Here is an 18883-nt window from a genome sequence, read left to right as displayed (position 1 = left end):
GATTTTTATTTAAGTTATCGTTTAGATTCTGAATTCCCGTACCTTGAAGCTTTAACACCTTATCAGCCATTATCTATGAAAGTAAGTTTAGTTTTTAATTATCTATGAAAGTCAATTTAGTTTTTAATTTAATTTGTTTAAATATGATTTTACTGAAAATAAATTCAAAATCTATTACAGTCTGTGATAAAAAATAATCATTATTGTTGATTCAGTCCTAAGAATGATTTTCAGCATTTAGCAGTTCTGACCTAACAGCTAACCAATGGTTGAGATTGTATTTTTGTTAAATAAAAGGATCAAGTTTACAGATTTTTGCAGTGGAACTAAAATTTCGAATTTAAAGATTTATATTATTCTAAAACTTAGAACTTAAAAGATTAGAACCTTGTTGTCAGGGATACGGAGTTTGTGGTCCTAAATTCCCTATTTTTGCCAAGAGTATTGAGTCTTAGGAGTCCATGAAGATTTTAGGACTCCTGGTATTTTTTTTTTTAGTTGTCAAGGTGCTCCAAAATAAAAAAGTCTTGTCACAAAGTACTGCAGAAGGGCATTTAACCAGGATGTTTACACCTCCTTGTGTACTTGTTCCCAATCTATTTATTTATTATCCAATTTATTTAGCCAGATTCCATATAGGTTTGGAATTTGCTAACATGCAGATATTTTTAAATCATTTTAAAAGTTTACCTTGTCAACAAACTTTTTCAAAGACAAACTATGGCACACAAAATGTTACCTTTAAATTCTTGCTAATACAATTAAAAAATCTTAAAAAAGTCAACAATTTGACATAACAACACGGTCAACAATTTAAAGCTGCAAAGTTTGCTCAAGCATTTCAAAATTAAATTTCCTTTCATAAGAAATAGTATTTTTTGAAACAAGTTTAAATTAGTATTTGATCATTTTATAAATGGAGATTAGTCTTTGCATTTTTGCATCTTTCATTTTTTAAAGCATTATAAAGTTAAACTAACAAGCTATTAAAGTGGAAAATAGCGTCCTTAGTAGCTCACAAAAAACACGTAAAATGTTTATAAAAATACCTCTTCAAACAAACAAAAATTTTCTTGCGCAGCAATTTTTTTTAAGGATGCATTTTAATTCATGGTACCTGATAAAAAATAAACAAGTTGAGTGGTGAGGAAACTGCATGTGTCACAAAAGCTCGCTTAAGAAGCCTTTTACATCAATTATCTAGAAAGCTGAATTTTTCATAATGTTAGAAAAAAAAGGAAAAGATAAGAAGCAGCAAAAATATATACCAATCAAAACTAGCACTCCAGTAATCCATATTAAATTGTTTTGCACCACAGTAAATAACTTGGACATATGTTTAAAACTTGACCCATTAAAAGCAATTGAGTCCTTTCTAAAGTTTTATTCAGATGCCTGCTGTTGCTTTATCATTGCTCATATCTCCAAAAAGTGTTTTGAAACTGTTTTCCTTTTTGAAGCACATAACCCAAAATCATTGTAATCGTGTTACATCTGAGTTAATTGACATGGTTTTATTGTGCATGAATAATTTTTTATTTAAATGGGGTTTGGCTTATTGATGAAGTATATATTGAATTCATTTTTTCTTATAACTTTATAATTTAATTTGTAGTTAATAAGGCTTATGTACTAAGGGGTATAGAGATTCTATCTGTTGACCAGCCTCACACCCCTTCTTCATCTATTAGGCTTTTGACATTGTTTCCAGTTTAGGATGTTTTGCTTTTGTTTCTGTTTTTATGACCAGGCAACTCGTTCTATTATCTCCTTATGAGGGTACAGCTATAAAACTCAGTTTTATGGTTCTGAGGCCGGCTGATAGTCAAGTTTCCCAAACTCTGTGGTAGCTCTCAGAGAGGCTGGTTCCATCAACAGCCATAAAGTATCAGAGTACTAACAGTGCCATATTGCGCATGGATGATGTTCATCTCTAACTCAATTAGTCAACTTTTCAACTCGCTTTCCAGACAATCTGAGTCATTTACGTTCTCTACTACCTTGTTTCTGATTCTAGTCAGTGCTCAGTTTCTCCACTTTCACCCTTAGGTGCTTCTGATCACGGTTTGATCTCTTATAACTATTATCTCACTCTTTTTCATCATCAGAATCCCCCTATCATCGTACCTCTTACAACTACCTTAAAGCTGACTGGGACTCTTGTCGTGGTTTTCTTTGTGGTGGCCCTTGAGTAGAAATCTTTCATTTTCCTTCTGACAAATGTGCTTCTTACATAGCTTCTTGGATTCAGGTTGGCATGTAATCCTTTATTCCCTCTTGACAATTCCAAGTCAAGCCTTACTCTTCTCTATGGCTCTTCTCCCATTGCACTGCTGCAGTTTCTAATTGTAACCATTACTTTCATATCTATCTGCGTAATGATTCTTTGGAAAACATAAGTCTTTTTAATATTGCTAGAAACCGTTGTAAAAAGATTTTGTCTAATGCCAAAGCTCGCTATTCTCAGGCCACAAAATCTTGTATATCATCTCAAAAACTAGGCTCCACAGACTTCTGGAGAATCTTTTTATCATATCATATTACAATAAGGGAATCATATTATAATAAGGGGAAATCTGTTATTCCACCTTTCTTGTATGGTTCAGATTTTGTCACCTCACCTAATGACAAAACTGAATTGTTTGCTAAGAACTTCTCATTAGTATCATTTTTGATTCCACTAGTAGCGTTCTACCTGATATAGCCAACAATTGATCCGTTGATCAGTTATAGCCAACAGTTGATCCGTTGCTTGACGTTTGTATCACTCCAGCTTCTGTATCTAAAGTGATTTCTGCATAGACTCTTCCACAGCTTGTGGAACACTTCTGCAAGATGATAACATACCTGTTATTATCTTGCAGAAGTGTTCTCTGGAGCCGTCGTCTACACTTTCAAAACTATTTAATAAGTGTATAACAGAGTCTTATTTTCCAGCCTGCTAACTCTATTTTCAAAAATAATGGAAATTGATCTGACTAGACTAACTACCATCCCATTAGTTTTCTTCCTATCATAAGCAAGTTTTTAAAATCTTTAATTAACAAACATTAATTAATCTCTCATCTTGAATCTAATAACTTAATGCAAAAAAAGCATGAAATCAAAAAAAGTGAGAAACGAAAACCACATTTAAAATAAATTACTAACACATTAAAAAAAAAAATAATAATAATAACAATAATTTAATCAAGGAAGGGGACATCCATAAAGTACGTACGCAGTAAAACTACTGATTTAGGACCCCCTTCCCCCTTGTACAAACCTGTACACTTTCGAAGACCCTTCCTCCTCCTTTGCATACGTACACATTTTTTTTTAAATTAAAGACCTCCCCTACCCCTTTGCCAATGCATAAATATTTCAAGACATTAAAAACAAAAAAATTTAGTTTATTTGATGTTTCTCTGTACTTATTTAAATCTTAAAATGTTACAACATACTTTAACATTTTAAGAGAAATGATAAAACCAGTTTGTGTACAGTAATTTAAAAAAAAGAATTCAAAAAAAGTTTGCTTTTATTTGACGTCTTTTGCTTCTCATTTCGCTAACAATCAAGTTATGTTGCAAAAAATAAAAAATATTTGCAATGATTGTCACTTGATTTCTTTTTTCTCTCGTCATTATTTATAAAGAAATTAAAAAAAAAAGTTGTGACTAAAGTCAGAAAAAAACACATTACTGATTTGTTACACACGTGAAATTCAGTGTTTTAAAAAAAATAAATAATAAAATCAAGTTTAGGATAGATCGTCAAACACCGTACATACTCACTGTCTTTAACACCTCTGCCCCCCTTGTAAGTGTTGGTATGCTTTTGGAAAACCCCCCTCCCTCCATACCTGCATATGTTCACCAGACCTACTTGCTCTTTGTGAAACTAATTTGAGTTCAGCTGTCTCATCTTGCGATCTTAGTGTTGATGGTTATCTTCCTTTAATTCGTAAAGACTCCAATAGTCACATGCTTGGCCTGGGCATTTACATTCGTAAGAATTCACCCATTTGTCATGAAACTAGATTTAAATCCACAGACTATTCTTTCATGTGCTTTCGTTTAGCACCCTTCACTCTATTGCCTTTCTATTTGTTCTATATTGCTCTCCTTCATCTCAAGACTGCACTCTTATTTATGTTATTTCTGATCATATTGACCAAGCCCTCTCTCTTTATCCATCAGCTAATATAGTTGTTGTCTGTGACTTTAATGCTCACCACTCTGAATGGCTTGGCTCTAGTGTCAGTGACTCTGCAGGCTTTAAAGCCCACAACTTTTGCTTTTCACAATCCCTAACTCAAATAGTCAACTTTCCAACTCGCTTTCCTGACAACCCGAATCATTTACCTTCTCTACTCGACTTATGTCTTGTTTCTGATCCTAGTCAGTGCTCAGTTTCTCCACATTCACCCTTAGGTGCTTCTGATCATAGTTTGATCTCTCTAAAACTAATATCTCATTCTTCTTTATCACCTGAATCCCCCTATTATCATAGCTTTTACAACTACAGTAAAGCTGACTGGGATTCTTTCCGTGATTTTCTTCATGATGGCCCTTGGATAGAAATCTTTTGTCTTCCTGTCGACAAATGCGCATCTTACATAACTTTGTGGATTCAGGCTGGCATGGAATCTTTTGTTCCCTCTCTACAATTCCAGGTCAAGCCTCACTCTCCTCCATGGTTTTCCTCACACTGTGCTGCTGCGATTGCCAATCGAAACCATTACTTCCATATTTATCATCTAAACAATTCTCCAGAAAACAGACGTCTGTTTATTACTGCTAGAAACCATTAGAAAGCATTAGATAAAGGCGGAGAGGTTAAGGCCATCGCTCTAGACATTTCAAAAGCTTTTGATAAAGTTTGGCATGCTGGTCTTCTCCATAAGCTTTCTTCTTATGGTGTATCTGGCAACATCTTTAAGAATATTGAATCCTTCCTTTCCAATCATAGCATAAAAGTTGTCCTCGATGGACAGCACTCTTCTTCTTATTCTGTAACTTTTGGGGTTCCTCAAGGTTCTATCCTAGGCCTTATACTCTTTTTAATTTACATCAATGATCTTCCAGATATTCTCACATCTAAGGTGACATTGTTTGCTGATGATACTACCATTTATTCTTGTTGTGATAAGATCTCACTTCTGCTACAGCATGGGGCTCACAGTGGCTGGTGAACTTCAATACAGATAAAACTCAATTTTTTTCAGCCAATTGTTATCGCAATAATTTAGATCTTTCTATATTTATGAACGGTGATGTACTCGATGAGTCATCTACTCTTTATCTTCTAGGATTAACTCTTACTTCCAATCTTTCTTGGGAACCATATATCAAATCAGTTGCAAAATTAGCATCTGCTAAGGTTGCATCTCTTTATCGAGCTCGTCACTTTCTTACTTCGGATTCTATTCTCTATCTCTATAAATCTCAAATCCACCCTTGTATGGAATATTGTTGCCATATCTGGGGTGGATCTTCTAATGATGTCCTTTCTCTTTTAGACAAGGTGCAAAAACGCATTGTAAACATAGTTGGACCTGCTCTTGCAGCCAACCTCCAACCATTATCACATCGTCGTAGTGTTGCTTCTCTTTCTCTTTTCTACAAATGTTATAATGGGCACTGCTCTAAAGAGCTAGCCTCTTTTGTGCCATCTACTATAATTCTCGTGTTACTCGTTATTCAGTTAAGTGTCATCCTTTTTCTGTGACTGTTCCTAAGTGCTCCAAAAACGCTTATTTGTCTAGTTTTTTTCCTCGAACATCAGCTCTTTGGAATTCGCTTCCTTCATCTTGCTTTCCTGATTCATATAATTTGCGATCTTTTTAGTCGTCCGTCAATCGTTATCTTGCTCTACAATCTTCATCTTTTCTCTTTCAGTAACTTCCAACTTTAAGTAGTGGCTGCTTGCAGCCTTGTTGGAAGCGAAGATGTTTAAAAAAAAAAAAAAATGTACTTTATGGATGGCCCTTAATGATAGTAGTTGTCGAAAAACAGAAAAAAAGGAAATTCAAATTATAGTTTATGAAAATGTCATCAAAGCAATTTGAAAATTAGAAATAAATCTTGTACATTCATGAAGAAAATCATAGAAGTGTAAACGAGTCTCACAAGCTATTATAACTCCTAAATCTACTATTGGAAGGGTTATAAAACAATATAGGAAGACTTTATCCATCAAACAAGCTAAAGGATGAGGAAGAAAAAATTTTTTAACAAAATTCGTTGTTCTTTTAAAAAAAATCCTGCCTTGTCTGCGAACATAAGAAATACTACAATTACAAGTCTTTCTTAGCAATTAAATGTCCAAATCGTTCTGGCAAATAAAATTCCTCTGCCAAAACACGAGCATGAAAACTTTTCACCCAAGTTTTGACAAAATCGAGTGGGTGCATTTTGATGGACAACGAGACTTACATAAAATATGACTTCCTGGTGACAAATATTATACCTCAGTATAATATTTGTCACCAGGAAGTATGCAGTATTTCTACCATTTCATTCCATTAGAATGCATTTCATGTTGTGTTACGCACAATCCTGCTACAAAATAAATGTGGTTTCAATAAAATATTTTTAAAAAAGCTATTATTCTAACTAAAATATAATTTCATCGTGTGTCTTATTACACAGTCCCTGTGTAATAAGACACGACGTCATAACAATATTCATGATTAAGCAAGGTAAACTTAGCTGTTCGGAACTATCCGATATTATACGTGATCAAAACGAAACTATTCAAAGACTTATAAAAAGAATTGAATTATTAGAATCGAAAAAAGAAACCGAAAATAGTTCAGCTACATTTTGGTCAAATCTTTATCACAAAAATAAATCTGCAGAAAAAGCTATTGTTGTAAACTCAATTACCAAAACTATAATATCTGAACAGGAAGAAAAAAAAAAGCGTGAAAAGAACATTATCGTTTTTGGAATTCCAGAATCAAAAAAAATAAATGAACTTGAAAAAAACAACGACGACAAAAAAATAATTGACGAGATATTTGAGGAAATTGGTAAAGGCAATGAAAAACCTATTAAAATAATAAGATTAAAAAACAAAAAAGACTCAAAAACTCCTCCGCCCATTATTGCAGTACTTCCTGAAAACAGCGAACGTAATAAAGTTTTACTTGCCGCTAGGATATTGCGCAAAAAGATAAAATATACAAACGTCTTCATTAATCCAGATATGACACTCGCCGAAAGGCAAATCGATTCTCAACTTAGAAAAGAAAGAAATAAGAAAAACCAAATTCTCCTTGAAAATGAACCAAACTCACCCTTTCGATGGTGCATTAGGCGCAACGAAGTCATCAAACTTAATTTCAGTAAACAAAAAATATAAAAAAACTATAAAAAATTAGATTAATTTTCAAACCATTAAAAAAGTTACTGAAATTAAATCCGTCAAAGCTATATACACAAACATCGACTCCTTCCTAAATAAACGCCACGAGCTCAAACAAATTGTAAACAATCTGAAACCCGAAATTATTTTTTTAACAGAAACTCTGCCTAAAAATAAAAAAATTGAAGTTAATGATCTCGAGTTTGCTATTGAAAATTACTTACTACATACAAATCACAAGAATAGTTCTTGCCGAAGAGGTTTAGCAATACATAACAAACTAAAGTCATCCCTAATAAACCTAGATATATTTCCAACTGAATCGCTCAGTTGTGAAATTGCAACGAAAACTTCTAAGTTATTGTTAAGTTTATATTACAGATCACCAAATAGTAACGATGAAAACACTAACTGCATAAATCAACATATTGCCAAACTTTCAAACAAATATCCAAACATTCTTATTATAGGAGATTTTAACTACCCAGATATCATCTGGCAAAATCCAAAACAGCCTATTACAAATTCCTCTAAATCAATTAAATTTACTGAAAATATTTGCGATTCTTTTTTAACCCAACATATTTCAAATGCAACACACATCAGACAAAATCAAAATCCTTCTACAATTGACCTCTTATTTACTTCTGATGAAAACATGATCTCCTTTTTAACTCATCTAGCACCCATTGGCAAAAGTCATCATCAACTACTCTACTTTGCTGTATCGATTGAATCTATTATAAATTTACCACAATACCATACAATGCATTTATACACAAAAGGGAACTATGACAAAATTAATGAAGACCTTGCAAATATTAAACTCTGTTCAACATCCAACTCAGACCAACTATGGAGTATCTTTTTCAATAAACTTAAAACTACTATCAACAATAATATCCCAAAATCTAACTTTAATAATAAAAAACGCTCAAAGTGGATTGACTTTCAAATAATCAACGAACTTAAATTTAAACGAGAGAAATATTGTCAATATATATTGAACAGAAATGAAGAAACATATAATGAGTACCGCATTTCACGAAACAAAGCAAAAACTGCGTGCAGAAAAGCAATTATTGAATTTGAAAAAAAACTGGCGAGAGACATAGACCAAAATCCAAAAGCATTTTACTCGTATGTCAAATCAAAAAGAAAAAACAAAGAAGCATTCCCTGACATCCAATACAATAATATTGTTGCAACTACTGATCTAGATAAAGCTCATCTATTCAATATTTGTTTTGCTGATACTTTTTCAAACAAAAAAATAACAGCAACACCACCATTTAACCTAACATATAAAAATGTAAATCCACTAACAAACAATATTGATCTAAGTCCGGAAAATATCGAAACATACCTCAAAAGTCTAAACTCATCTAAATCACCAGGCCCTGATGCATTACACCCAATAATATTTAAGAAAACTTGCTTTCAATTGTCTAAACATCTATCTACTATTTTTAACAAAGTACTTGAGAGTGGATCAATACCCCAAATATGGAAAGACGCAACAATTACACCCATATTCAAAAAAGGAGACAGATCAAAAGCACTTAATTATAGACCTATCAGTATAACTTGTACTTTAATAAAAATCTTTGAAAAAATTATAAAAAATCATATTATGACACACCTGATTAAAAATAACTTATTAAGTCCACACCAATATGGATTTCGTCCAGATCATTCCTGCTTAACTAACCTTTTAACTGTAATTAATTATTGGACGTCATCACTTGATAATAATATTCCCATCGACAACATTTATCTTGATTTTGAAAAAGCCTTTGACAAAGTTCCACTTAAATTTCTTATTTCGAAACTTAAAGCTTATGGTATAAATGGATCAATACTATATTGGATTAAAAACTTTTTGAAAAATCGTAGACAAAGAGTTGTTGTTAATGGAAATTATTCAAACTGGGTACCCGTTAAAAGTGGAGTTCCCCAAGGCTCCGTCCTTTCAGCTTTACTTTTTATTATATATGTCAACGATATCCCTGAAGTAATCAAATCAAAAGCTGCTCTTTTTGCTGACGATACCAAAATCTTCCGTTCTATTGAAAATACTCAATCTGCGCAAGAATTACAAAATGACATCGACGCTCTTGTTACATGGTCTCAAAAATGGGGAATGAAATTTAACATTGATAAATGTTCTGTAATGCACTTAGGAAACAACAACAAATCCCATACTTATAATATGCATGATCCAGAAAAAAATATAGAAGTAAACATTAAAACCACAAATTGCGAACGAGATTTAGGTGTTCACATAGATTCGAACTTATTATTTTCCAAACATACAACTATTTAAGTCAACAAAGCCACACAAATAATAGGAATAATAAAAAGAACATTTACATCATATCCAGACTTATTATCCTTCAAAAAACTATTTTCAGCACTAGTCCGCCCTCACCTAGAATACTGTGGATCAATCTGTAACCCTGGACTTCTCAAAGACAAACGGCAACTAGAAAATGTGTTAAGAAGAGCTTCGAAACGAATCAATGGATTACAGGATCTACCGTATGAACAAAGATTGTTGGCATTAAATATGACAACTGTAAAATACAGGCTACTTCGTGCAGACCTAATCAACGTCTACAAATGGTGCAAAAACAACAATAGTGACAGAAGTCTTTTTGAAATAGATAGTAAATTTATTACTCGTGGTCATATATATAAAATAAAAAAACAATCTTCGCGATTAAATTTACGTATGAATTTTTTTTCTCTAAGAATAATAAATAAATGGAACTCTCTTCCTAATCACATTGTATCAGCGTTATCTTTAAAAACGTTTAAACTGCTTCTAGACAATCATCTAAAAAATGAATGGCTACTCTATGACTAATCCACATTTTATTTTCTATTAGCTATACAAACTCTGTAATTGTCAAGTATTATATAATTAGGTTGACAGGCAGTTTATGCCTACACTATTTATTGTAAAACCTTAATTTAAAAAAAATAAATAAAAAAAATAAATAATACTTGATCGTTTAAAAATTTGCAATAAGAGTGTTGACACATAAAATGTACAGTTTTCTTTTTTTATTCAGAGTTCCGTTATTCTTATTAATTTTTATTATTCATTTACTATGGGACAAACTAACTTTTACTTTTAATTCATACGATAAAATTTATTAGTACCCTATTGCTTTTTCGGGGTTTTCTTATCTGTAAAATCTTGAGAATCAAACATTTTAAACAAAACAAAAGTTCAAGGAGTCCATCATTTTTGACCTCAGAGTCCCAAAAATCGATGAATTCTGCACCCTTGCTTGTAGTACCCCAAAAGTAACTTTTGGGCTACAACAAGATTCCATCCTTGGTCCTGTGTTGTTATTCATCTTTATTAACTATCTTCCTGATATTTTACTTCTATGGTGGCTTTTTTTATTAATGACATAGCTATATGTTTCAGTCTCGACTAAAATTCATCGCTTTTTATTTGCTTAGAATAGGCAGCCAATCTAGAAAGTGATTTCTTTTCTGCAGGTTTGCACTCTTCTTCACTGGCTTGTGAATTTTAAAACAAAACTCAGTTGTTTACTGTTAATAATTGTTCCAATAAAAATTGATAATAAATATCAACACTCTTATTAAGTTCTCTATTTAACCTCTTCTCTGGTTATCTTTCACAACTGACCTCTCACAGAAACTATGTAAACAATTCCTTGCAAAGTTAGCATCTGCAAAGGCGCCCTCTTATTTATCATGCTTGCCTTTTTCTTACTCCTGATTCCATTCCAACCTCAATAAATTTCTCATTTTTTATTATACAGAATACTGCTGTCATATTTTGTGTTGGTTTTTCTAAAGATGCTCTTTCTCTTTTAAAAATGGCCTGAAAATGAACTGTTCATGAAGTTGTATCTGCTTCAGCTGAGTCCGCAAACCTTTTACTATAAAAGTTCCTTTATGCTCAAAAAAGCATTTATTCATCAAGTGTTTTTCCTCAAACATTTATGCTTTGGAATTCTCCCTCCTTTCCATATTTTTCTGTCTCATTTTTTAGTTTATTCTGTCATTTTCTTCTCTAACTCTTTTTATTTTGTCTCTAATAAAAATTTAAATAATGGTTTCTCTCAGCTTTCTTATGTGTAAATTTGCTTAAAAAAAAAAAGAACAGTTGAATTTTAGAATTTTCATTTTTATTCATTAAGGACACTAATTGCATTGCCTCTCTTTTTTTGAATGGCTTTCTGAATTGTCATGAAAATGTTTTGTACTGAATAATATACATAGACCTTATAAACACATGATTTATATGTTTTGTGTTCTATTAAGTTGTGATTTTTACTTTTAAGTATTTTCTGATATTTTTAAAATGTTCTTTACAAATATACTTTATTTCTTTGAGTTCCTAGTTTATGGAATTATATTAGTTTTTGCTTGTGCTTTCTTGTTAGTGGCTATGGATTACCTTCTGTTATCTCCTAATGAGTGAACATCTCTGAGCTCAGTTATCTTTGAATGAGTGCACAGCTCTAAGCACGGTTTTTTCCTAATGAGTGCTCAGCTCTAAGCTCAGTTATCTTCTAATGAGTGCACAGCTCTAAGCTCAGTTATCTTCTAATTAGTGAACAGTTCTAAACTCAGCTATCTCCTAATGAGTTCAGCCATTAAGTATTTCATCAAAAGGCCATTAAAAATTCCGTCAAAAGTCAAAAATATCAGATTATATATCAGTTCCTACTTCTTATTAGAATCATCTCTTTATTTTTTTTTTCACAAGAAAAACTCTATGGAGAACAAATGTCATTTTATCATTGCAAGAAGGCGATGCAAAAAGGTATTTTCTGGCGTTTAGTTTTCTGAAAATGGCATCTGTAGTTTCTACTTTTATAAACTTGGGAGGTTGCTTTGATCATTCCAAATCATTATGTAATCAGTCTTTTAATTTTTTTTATTAATCATATCATTTGTATATATTCACCTTTTACATTTTTTTTTTGATTAAAAAAAGTTTCCAAAGTCTTCTGTCAATTTTTTGTTTTTTTTGTTTTTGTTTGTTGACTCTCACTTTCTAGCAACCTTTAACTTTTAAAAACTGGTTACTTCCAACTTAAATAGTGGTTGCTAAAGTCTATCCGTATTTTGCAGCTTTAACAATATTCTTTATTTGAACAGCAACAATGAACAACAATAATTCGATGAGTTACAAGAGTGGTCATTTCATCCTAGTATAAAATTATTCACTTTTTCAGTCGGTTTTCTTCTAGTATTGTTAACATAATAATATTAAAATAATAAAACAATCATTGCCTAATCATTTGTTTAATTTTAGGTTTTATTAAGAATAATTACTCTTTGTACATGTCAGTAAGCATCTGTTAATTCTGGTTGATTATAGTTTTATAAAAAAGCATCTGAGTATGACTACTTTCATTTTACGGGGTGTAATTTCAGGGTGTACTTTCATGTTGTAATTTCAGTGGCAACAACCATAAATGTTGCTTAATTGTTTCTACTTGTGTTGTTTCACTTTTGTTTTCATGTTTGTAATTTACGCATACAACTTATGTACAACATTTTTTTTAATTTTTAAAAATTACCATTTATATTTTGTTTTATATTGACTATTTATCATCGATTGTATAAATTTAATTAAATTTGTTACACATATAATATAAATAAAATAAATTTTCTATGTAGGCTGTGTTTTGTCCTATCGATCCACGTCTTAATTTTCACCAATCCAATAAACTGTTACGAGATATAAAGGTACAATTTTATTCAAAAGTTTAAGTATTATGAAATTCAAAGACATCAAGTTAGATATAGGCTGGAATATTAATAATTTTTAAAATTTATTTTGCAATAATTTTATTATTAAAGCAATGATTTTGAGTACTAGCAAATTAAGAGGTTATTTAGTATATGCATATATTTAATATTAAATACTTATATTTAAATTAGTAATGAAAATCTAGAATAAAAGTATTTGAACCCATACCCATTTATAACCCATATTTGTATATAATTATGTGTATTCAATCTTGTTCCTTGCATCTGATATAACTATTTTAATTTTTAGCCAGGTTTGGTAGTTATCCCAGAAGCATATCAAACACCACCAGTGTTAATGCCACAGAGAACAGATTTAACTATTAACACTGTAAGTTTAAATAAAGTTTTTATGTAAATATGTATATATATATACTTATATATATATATATACATATATATATATATTATATATATATATATATATATATATATATATATATATATATATATATATATATATATATATATATATATATATATATGTATATATATGTGTGTGTGTATATATATATATATATATATATATATATACACATATATGTGTGTATATATACACATATATGTGTGTATTCATACATATATATATATATATATATATATATATATACATACACACACACACATATATGTATATATATATATATATATATATATATATATATATATATATATATATATATATATATATATATATATATATACATATATACACACACTCAAAAATAAATATATTTATAATAAGTTTACATAAAACTGCATATATAAATAACAAAGTTTATAAACCTATATTGATTTTTAAGGATATACCAGTTCGTGCTTTCCAATACATGGACGTAATTGATATACCTCTTCACAAAACATTTGCTAAAGTAACACTTTCACCTGAGGTAAAAAACTTTGATGTTTTTTTAAATTTTCGAGTTAATTATAATAAGAAAATAAACTTTTAAGTTATGTTCTATTTTCTATTGCGTTGCTGGCATTTTTCAATTTGGCTGTTCAATTATTAAGTTTATTATATAAATTTTTTCTAATTTTTGTTTCTTTTTGGTTTTTAAGTCACCTTGTTGCTATATTTAGTTTTTAATTAGGTTGCTAAGTCACTATGTCCTAAACAAATTGAAGATGGATTAGCAATTGCTTCTGTTAGAGCTAAAGTTGTGACACGTGACAACAGACATACATTAAAACCAGTTGATTTAGATAACGAAATGTATTTTATTTTGGATTTCTTAGTAGTTTTGTGATAAATAGTTTTGCTTATAAAAGTAACTCTAACTAACTATTTTTTAAGATCGAAAGTTGGTAAGCAGTTGTTCGGAAGCATTGATGTTAATCAGTTCATCTCTGCTTTAAAAATGGTATTGTTACTTTTTTAATGAATTATTTTCATTTCAAATTTAATTCTTGATTACTAAAAGTAGAATGACTGTGTGTAGTGACTGGATTCACTCTTCACTGGATTGTTTTAAGCAAAACTAAACAATATATTTGTTGTGTTAAAGACTAGCATATTCAAAACTTATCAAAAAATAATTTCTTAGTTTAAAATATTTTGAAAGTTTTATTTTGTCTTAGCAGGGCCTATTCTATGAAAAAAATTTGGGCGGCGGTACCTCCTCGTTCCGGCGAACTTTAGCGGAGAATCGGCGTTTTTTTCACGAAAAAAGCGATATTTGCCGTAAAAACGTAATAAAAACGTTAAAAAAAAAAAAAAAGTCCTCAAATTTTAATTTGGGTGGCGCCCAAATACGGTCGACGCTATCGAAAATGGTCTAAAATAGCCTCTACTTAAATTTAACTAAGTAATATAAATATTTTGACATTTGATTAACATTTTATAGCAATATTTTTCATACTTTAATATTAATAGTTTTATAGTATTTTTTTTTTTTTTGTAAATGACTAAGTTACATTAATAATTTTATAGCAAAAATTTTTTTTAGATTTGACATAAATAGTTTTTTAACAATTTTTTTTTTTACATTTAACATAAATAATTTTATAGCAAGGCATTAATAATGCAGAAGTTGAATCAACAGGAAGTGGCCACATTATCCATTTTGTGAGTTGTATTTTGTTATTTTTTTACTAATATTTTTGGTATAGAATACAACTACTTTTCTCTTGGAAGTTTCGAGGTTGTATTTTCTATTTTTATGTTTGGGGACATCCATAAAGTACGTATGCAGTAAAACCACTGATTTAGGACCCCCTCCTCAATGTTCAAACGTGTATACTTTCAATATATGTATATATATACATACATATATATATATATATATATATATATTTAAACAACTTTCAAATGTATTCTACACAATAGAGTGCTCAATGTTCTTAAAAGAACAGAGCAATTATATATTAGTAGAAAATCACTTAACAACAATTTTTTTACATTTTACACTGTGTTTCATCAACAAAGATTCATCAGAAATGCATTTCTGATGAATCTTAGTTGATGAAACACTGTAAAATGAAAAAAAATTTTTGTTAAGTGATTTTCTACTAATATACATACATATATATGTATATATATACATATATATGTATATATATATATATATATATATATATATATATATATATATATATATATATATATATATATATATATATATATATATATATATATATATATATATATATATATATATATATATATATATATATATATATATGTATATATATATATATGTAAATTATGTTAGTGTATTTTACAAATAGAGTGCTCAATGTTCTTAAAGAACAGAGCAATAATTAATTAGTAAAAAACACTTATCTAACTTTTATCTTCGACTTGGAGTTTCACCATTGCTGGATCATTAGGAAGAGAACTCTTCCTGATGATCCAGCAATGGTGAAACTCCAAGTCGAAGATAAAAGTTAGATAAGTGTTTTTTACTATATATATATATATATATATATATATATATATATATATATATATATATATATATATATATATATATATATATATATATATATATATATATATATATATATATATATATATATATATATATATATATATATATATATATATATATATATATATATATATATATATATATATATATATATATATATATATATATATATATATATATATATATATATATATATGTATATATATATATATATATATGTATATATATACATCCGAAAAATCGCAATGGTAGACTATGGGGGAAAAACAAACCCCAAAACGTTTGACCCCTCCCACCTCCCAAAACGTGAGGGCAGTGATTTAGTAAAATTTTCAACATAAACTAAATTTAGATTTTTTTTTAGATTTTATTCAAAAATATTGTAAACTACAAAAGCTATGATCATGCAAAATTTCAAAATTTCAAAGCTTGTTTTTAAAAAAAAAATAATAAAGATTTTACATTTTGCATGATCATAACTTTGGTAACTTGCAATATTTTTGAATGAAATTTAAAATCTGTCGATGAATTTAAGTGTTGTTTAAAATAGTAAAGTTTAAAATTATACTATATTATTATTTTACTTTAAAAAGGGGGTAAAATGTTTTAGGATTTTTTTTCCCAGGCCTCCACCATTTTGCGAATATATATATATATATATATATATATATATATATATATATATATATATATATATATATATATATATATATATATATATATATATATATATATATATATATATATATATATATATATATATATATATGTATATATATATATATATATGTATATATATATATATATATATGTATATATATACATCCGAAAAATCGCAATGGTAGACTATGGGGGAAAAACAAACCCCAAAACGTTTGACCCCTCCCACCTCCCAAAACGTGAGGGCAGTGATTTAGTAAAATTTTCAACATAAACTAAATTTAGATTTTTTTTTAGATTTTATTCAAAAATATTGTAAACTACAAAAGCTATGATCATGCAAAATTTCAAAATTTCAAAGCTTGTTTTTAAAAAAAAAATAATAAAGATTTTACATTTTGCATGATCATAACTTTGGTAACTTGCAATATTTTTGAATGAAATTTAAAATCTGTCGATGAATTTAAGTGTTGTTTAAAATAGTAAAGTTTAAAATTATACTATATTATTATTTTACTTTAAAAAGGGGGTAAAATGTTTTAGGATTTTTTTTCCCAGGCCTCCACCATTTTGCGAATAAGTCTACGCGTAAAATGGTAATCCCAAAACAACCGCGAAATAAAAAAACGCTCTGCAACAATCAAAATTCAACAATCTAGCTTATGATCAAACAAATCCTTTATCAGAGGAACACACACATAGGTACAAGCAAACTATATGGCCACAGGTACAAGATCTGATAGCGCTACGAAAAAAGTCATCTATTAACAAACACTTTTATAATCATCCGACTGAGAAGCATAACTTAAAACTTTACAGTTTTCAAATAAAGCGGGGTGGCCCTAGGTACACAAACTTCCCCTAGTGTCTTCATTCTTTTAATAAGAGCATTTTTAAATTTTGAACAAAAATTAAAAATGCTCTTATTAAACAGGTTTAGAATATTTTTTATTAATTTATTATTTGTAATAATTATACGTTATCAGTTGCATATAAACTTAAAAGTTGTTCCTCTTACTTTTTCATCTATGTTTGTGGAAAGGAAACCAAACGTTTGTTTGTTTACGTGTTGAACAATGTTACAAACATTAACAGTTTGTAACCATGAAAATGGTTTAAAGGATTTTTAGGACATATAAAGGATTACAAGTGTAGTTATGAGTTTTTATAATTATATAAGAGTTTTGATTATTATTTGATTATTAAAATTTTTTGCTACTAATTAAGATTTGTTTATTTAAAACGTTAGTTAATTAAATTTTTTTTAATGTGAAATTTAGCCTGATATCGATGCAATGATTCAGTTAGAAGTTGGTAACACTCACATTATAAATCATACAAACGAGCAATTACGTGTTAAAATTAAAAATGCTGTGTTGGCGTGTTTAATACAAGTGTAAGCAAAGGTTAAACAACACAAATCCCTTAAGATCAAGTTCTTTTTGGTTTGGTATTAGGTCGACAAAATTGCAAAGTTCATCAATCAAAACAACAATACTGATATACCATGTATTTAATATCGATATACTTAGGTATGAATGAACGATTCAAATCAATTCTAGTTTGACTTAAATGTCATGCGTACATTTTTATTATTCAATGACAAGATAGGTAAATTTGTTGAAAAATTGGATAATCAGATAATTACAAAAATATACATAATTGATTTAAGCAGTCATTTATATATTGATCATGTATATATTCTAAGAAGTATTACGAGTATAAAGCAATCTCTCATTCAGGCTTGAAAATTTTTATTGAAAAACGTTGAGAACTCTGGCACGGCGTTACTACTGTTTTGTCAATTTTGTTAGAATCTAGCTAACGATAGCCGGTATATTAGAAGTGCAGCACATTTGATTATTGACATAAAATCGACTATAATTTTTAAAAAGAGTTCTCTCAAAATGCTTGCATTTAAAAAAAGTTAAATGAAGAAGCATTAATGAATATAATTTGAGGATTTTATAGACATTTTAAACATACAAAAAGGAATTACTTTTCTTGTAAATTTTATTAAGGTGGTATTAACTTAAATAACTTAAGACCGAGTTTTAGGAACATTTGCATTACATGTGCATGCACATTCTTCATTGTTAGGTCACAGACGTGTCAACACAAGTTAATAT

General features: G+C 29.1%; 1 protein-coding gene across 3 annotated transcripts in view; it reads left to right on the top strand.

The window, feature by feature from the left end:
* LOC101238721 (integrator complex subunit 9 homolog) overlaps nucleotides 1-18495 on the top strand; it is a 63844-nt gene extending 45349 nt beyond the window's left edge. For all 3 annotated transcript variants that reach the window (XM_065814305.1, XM_065814308.1, XM_065814306.1), the window contains exons 17-24: nucleotides 26-81; nucleotides 13030-13098; nucleotides 13412-13492; nucleotides 13965-14051; nucleotides 14256-14377; nucleotides 14459-14525; nucleotides 15173-15229; nucleotides 18035-18495. In XM_065814305.1, the coding sequence (XP_065670377.1) occupies nucleotides 26-81; nucleotides 13030-13098; nucleotides 13412-13492; nucleotides 13965-14051; nucleotides 14256-14377; nucleotides 14459-14525; nucleotides 15173-15229; nucleotides 18035-18154 (659 nt within the window). In that variant the 3' untranslated portion in view covers nucleotides 18155-18495. The remainder of the gene's footprint in view (nucleotides 1-25; nucleotides 82-13029; nucleotides 13099-13411; nucleotides 13493-13964; nucleotides 14052-14255; nucleotides 14378-14458; nucleotides 14526-15172; nucleotides 15230-18034) is intronic.
* Nucleotides 18496-18883: the final 388 nt, after the last annotated feature.

This window comes from Hydra vulgaris, chromosome 12, assembly GCF_038396675.1.
Source record: "Hydra vulgaris chromosome 12, alternate assembly HydraT2T_AEP".
Classification (NCBI taxonomy): Eukaryota; Metazoa; Cnidaria; class Hydrozoa; order Anthoathecata; family Hydridae; genus Hydra; species Hydra vulgaris.
The sequence above is the reverse complement of the archived record's forward strand: the minus strand, read 5'-3'. Positions and strand labels throughout refer to the sequence as shown.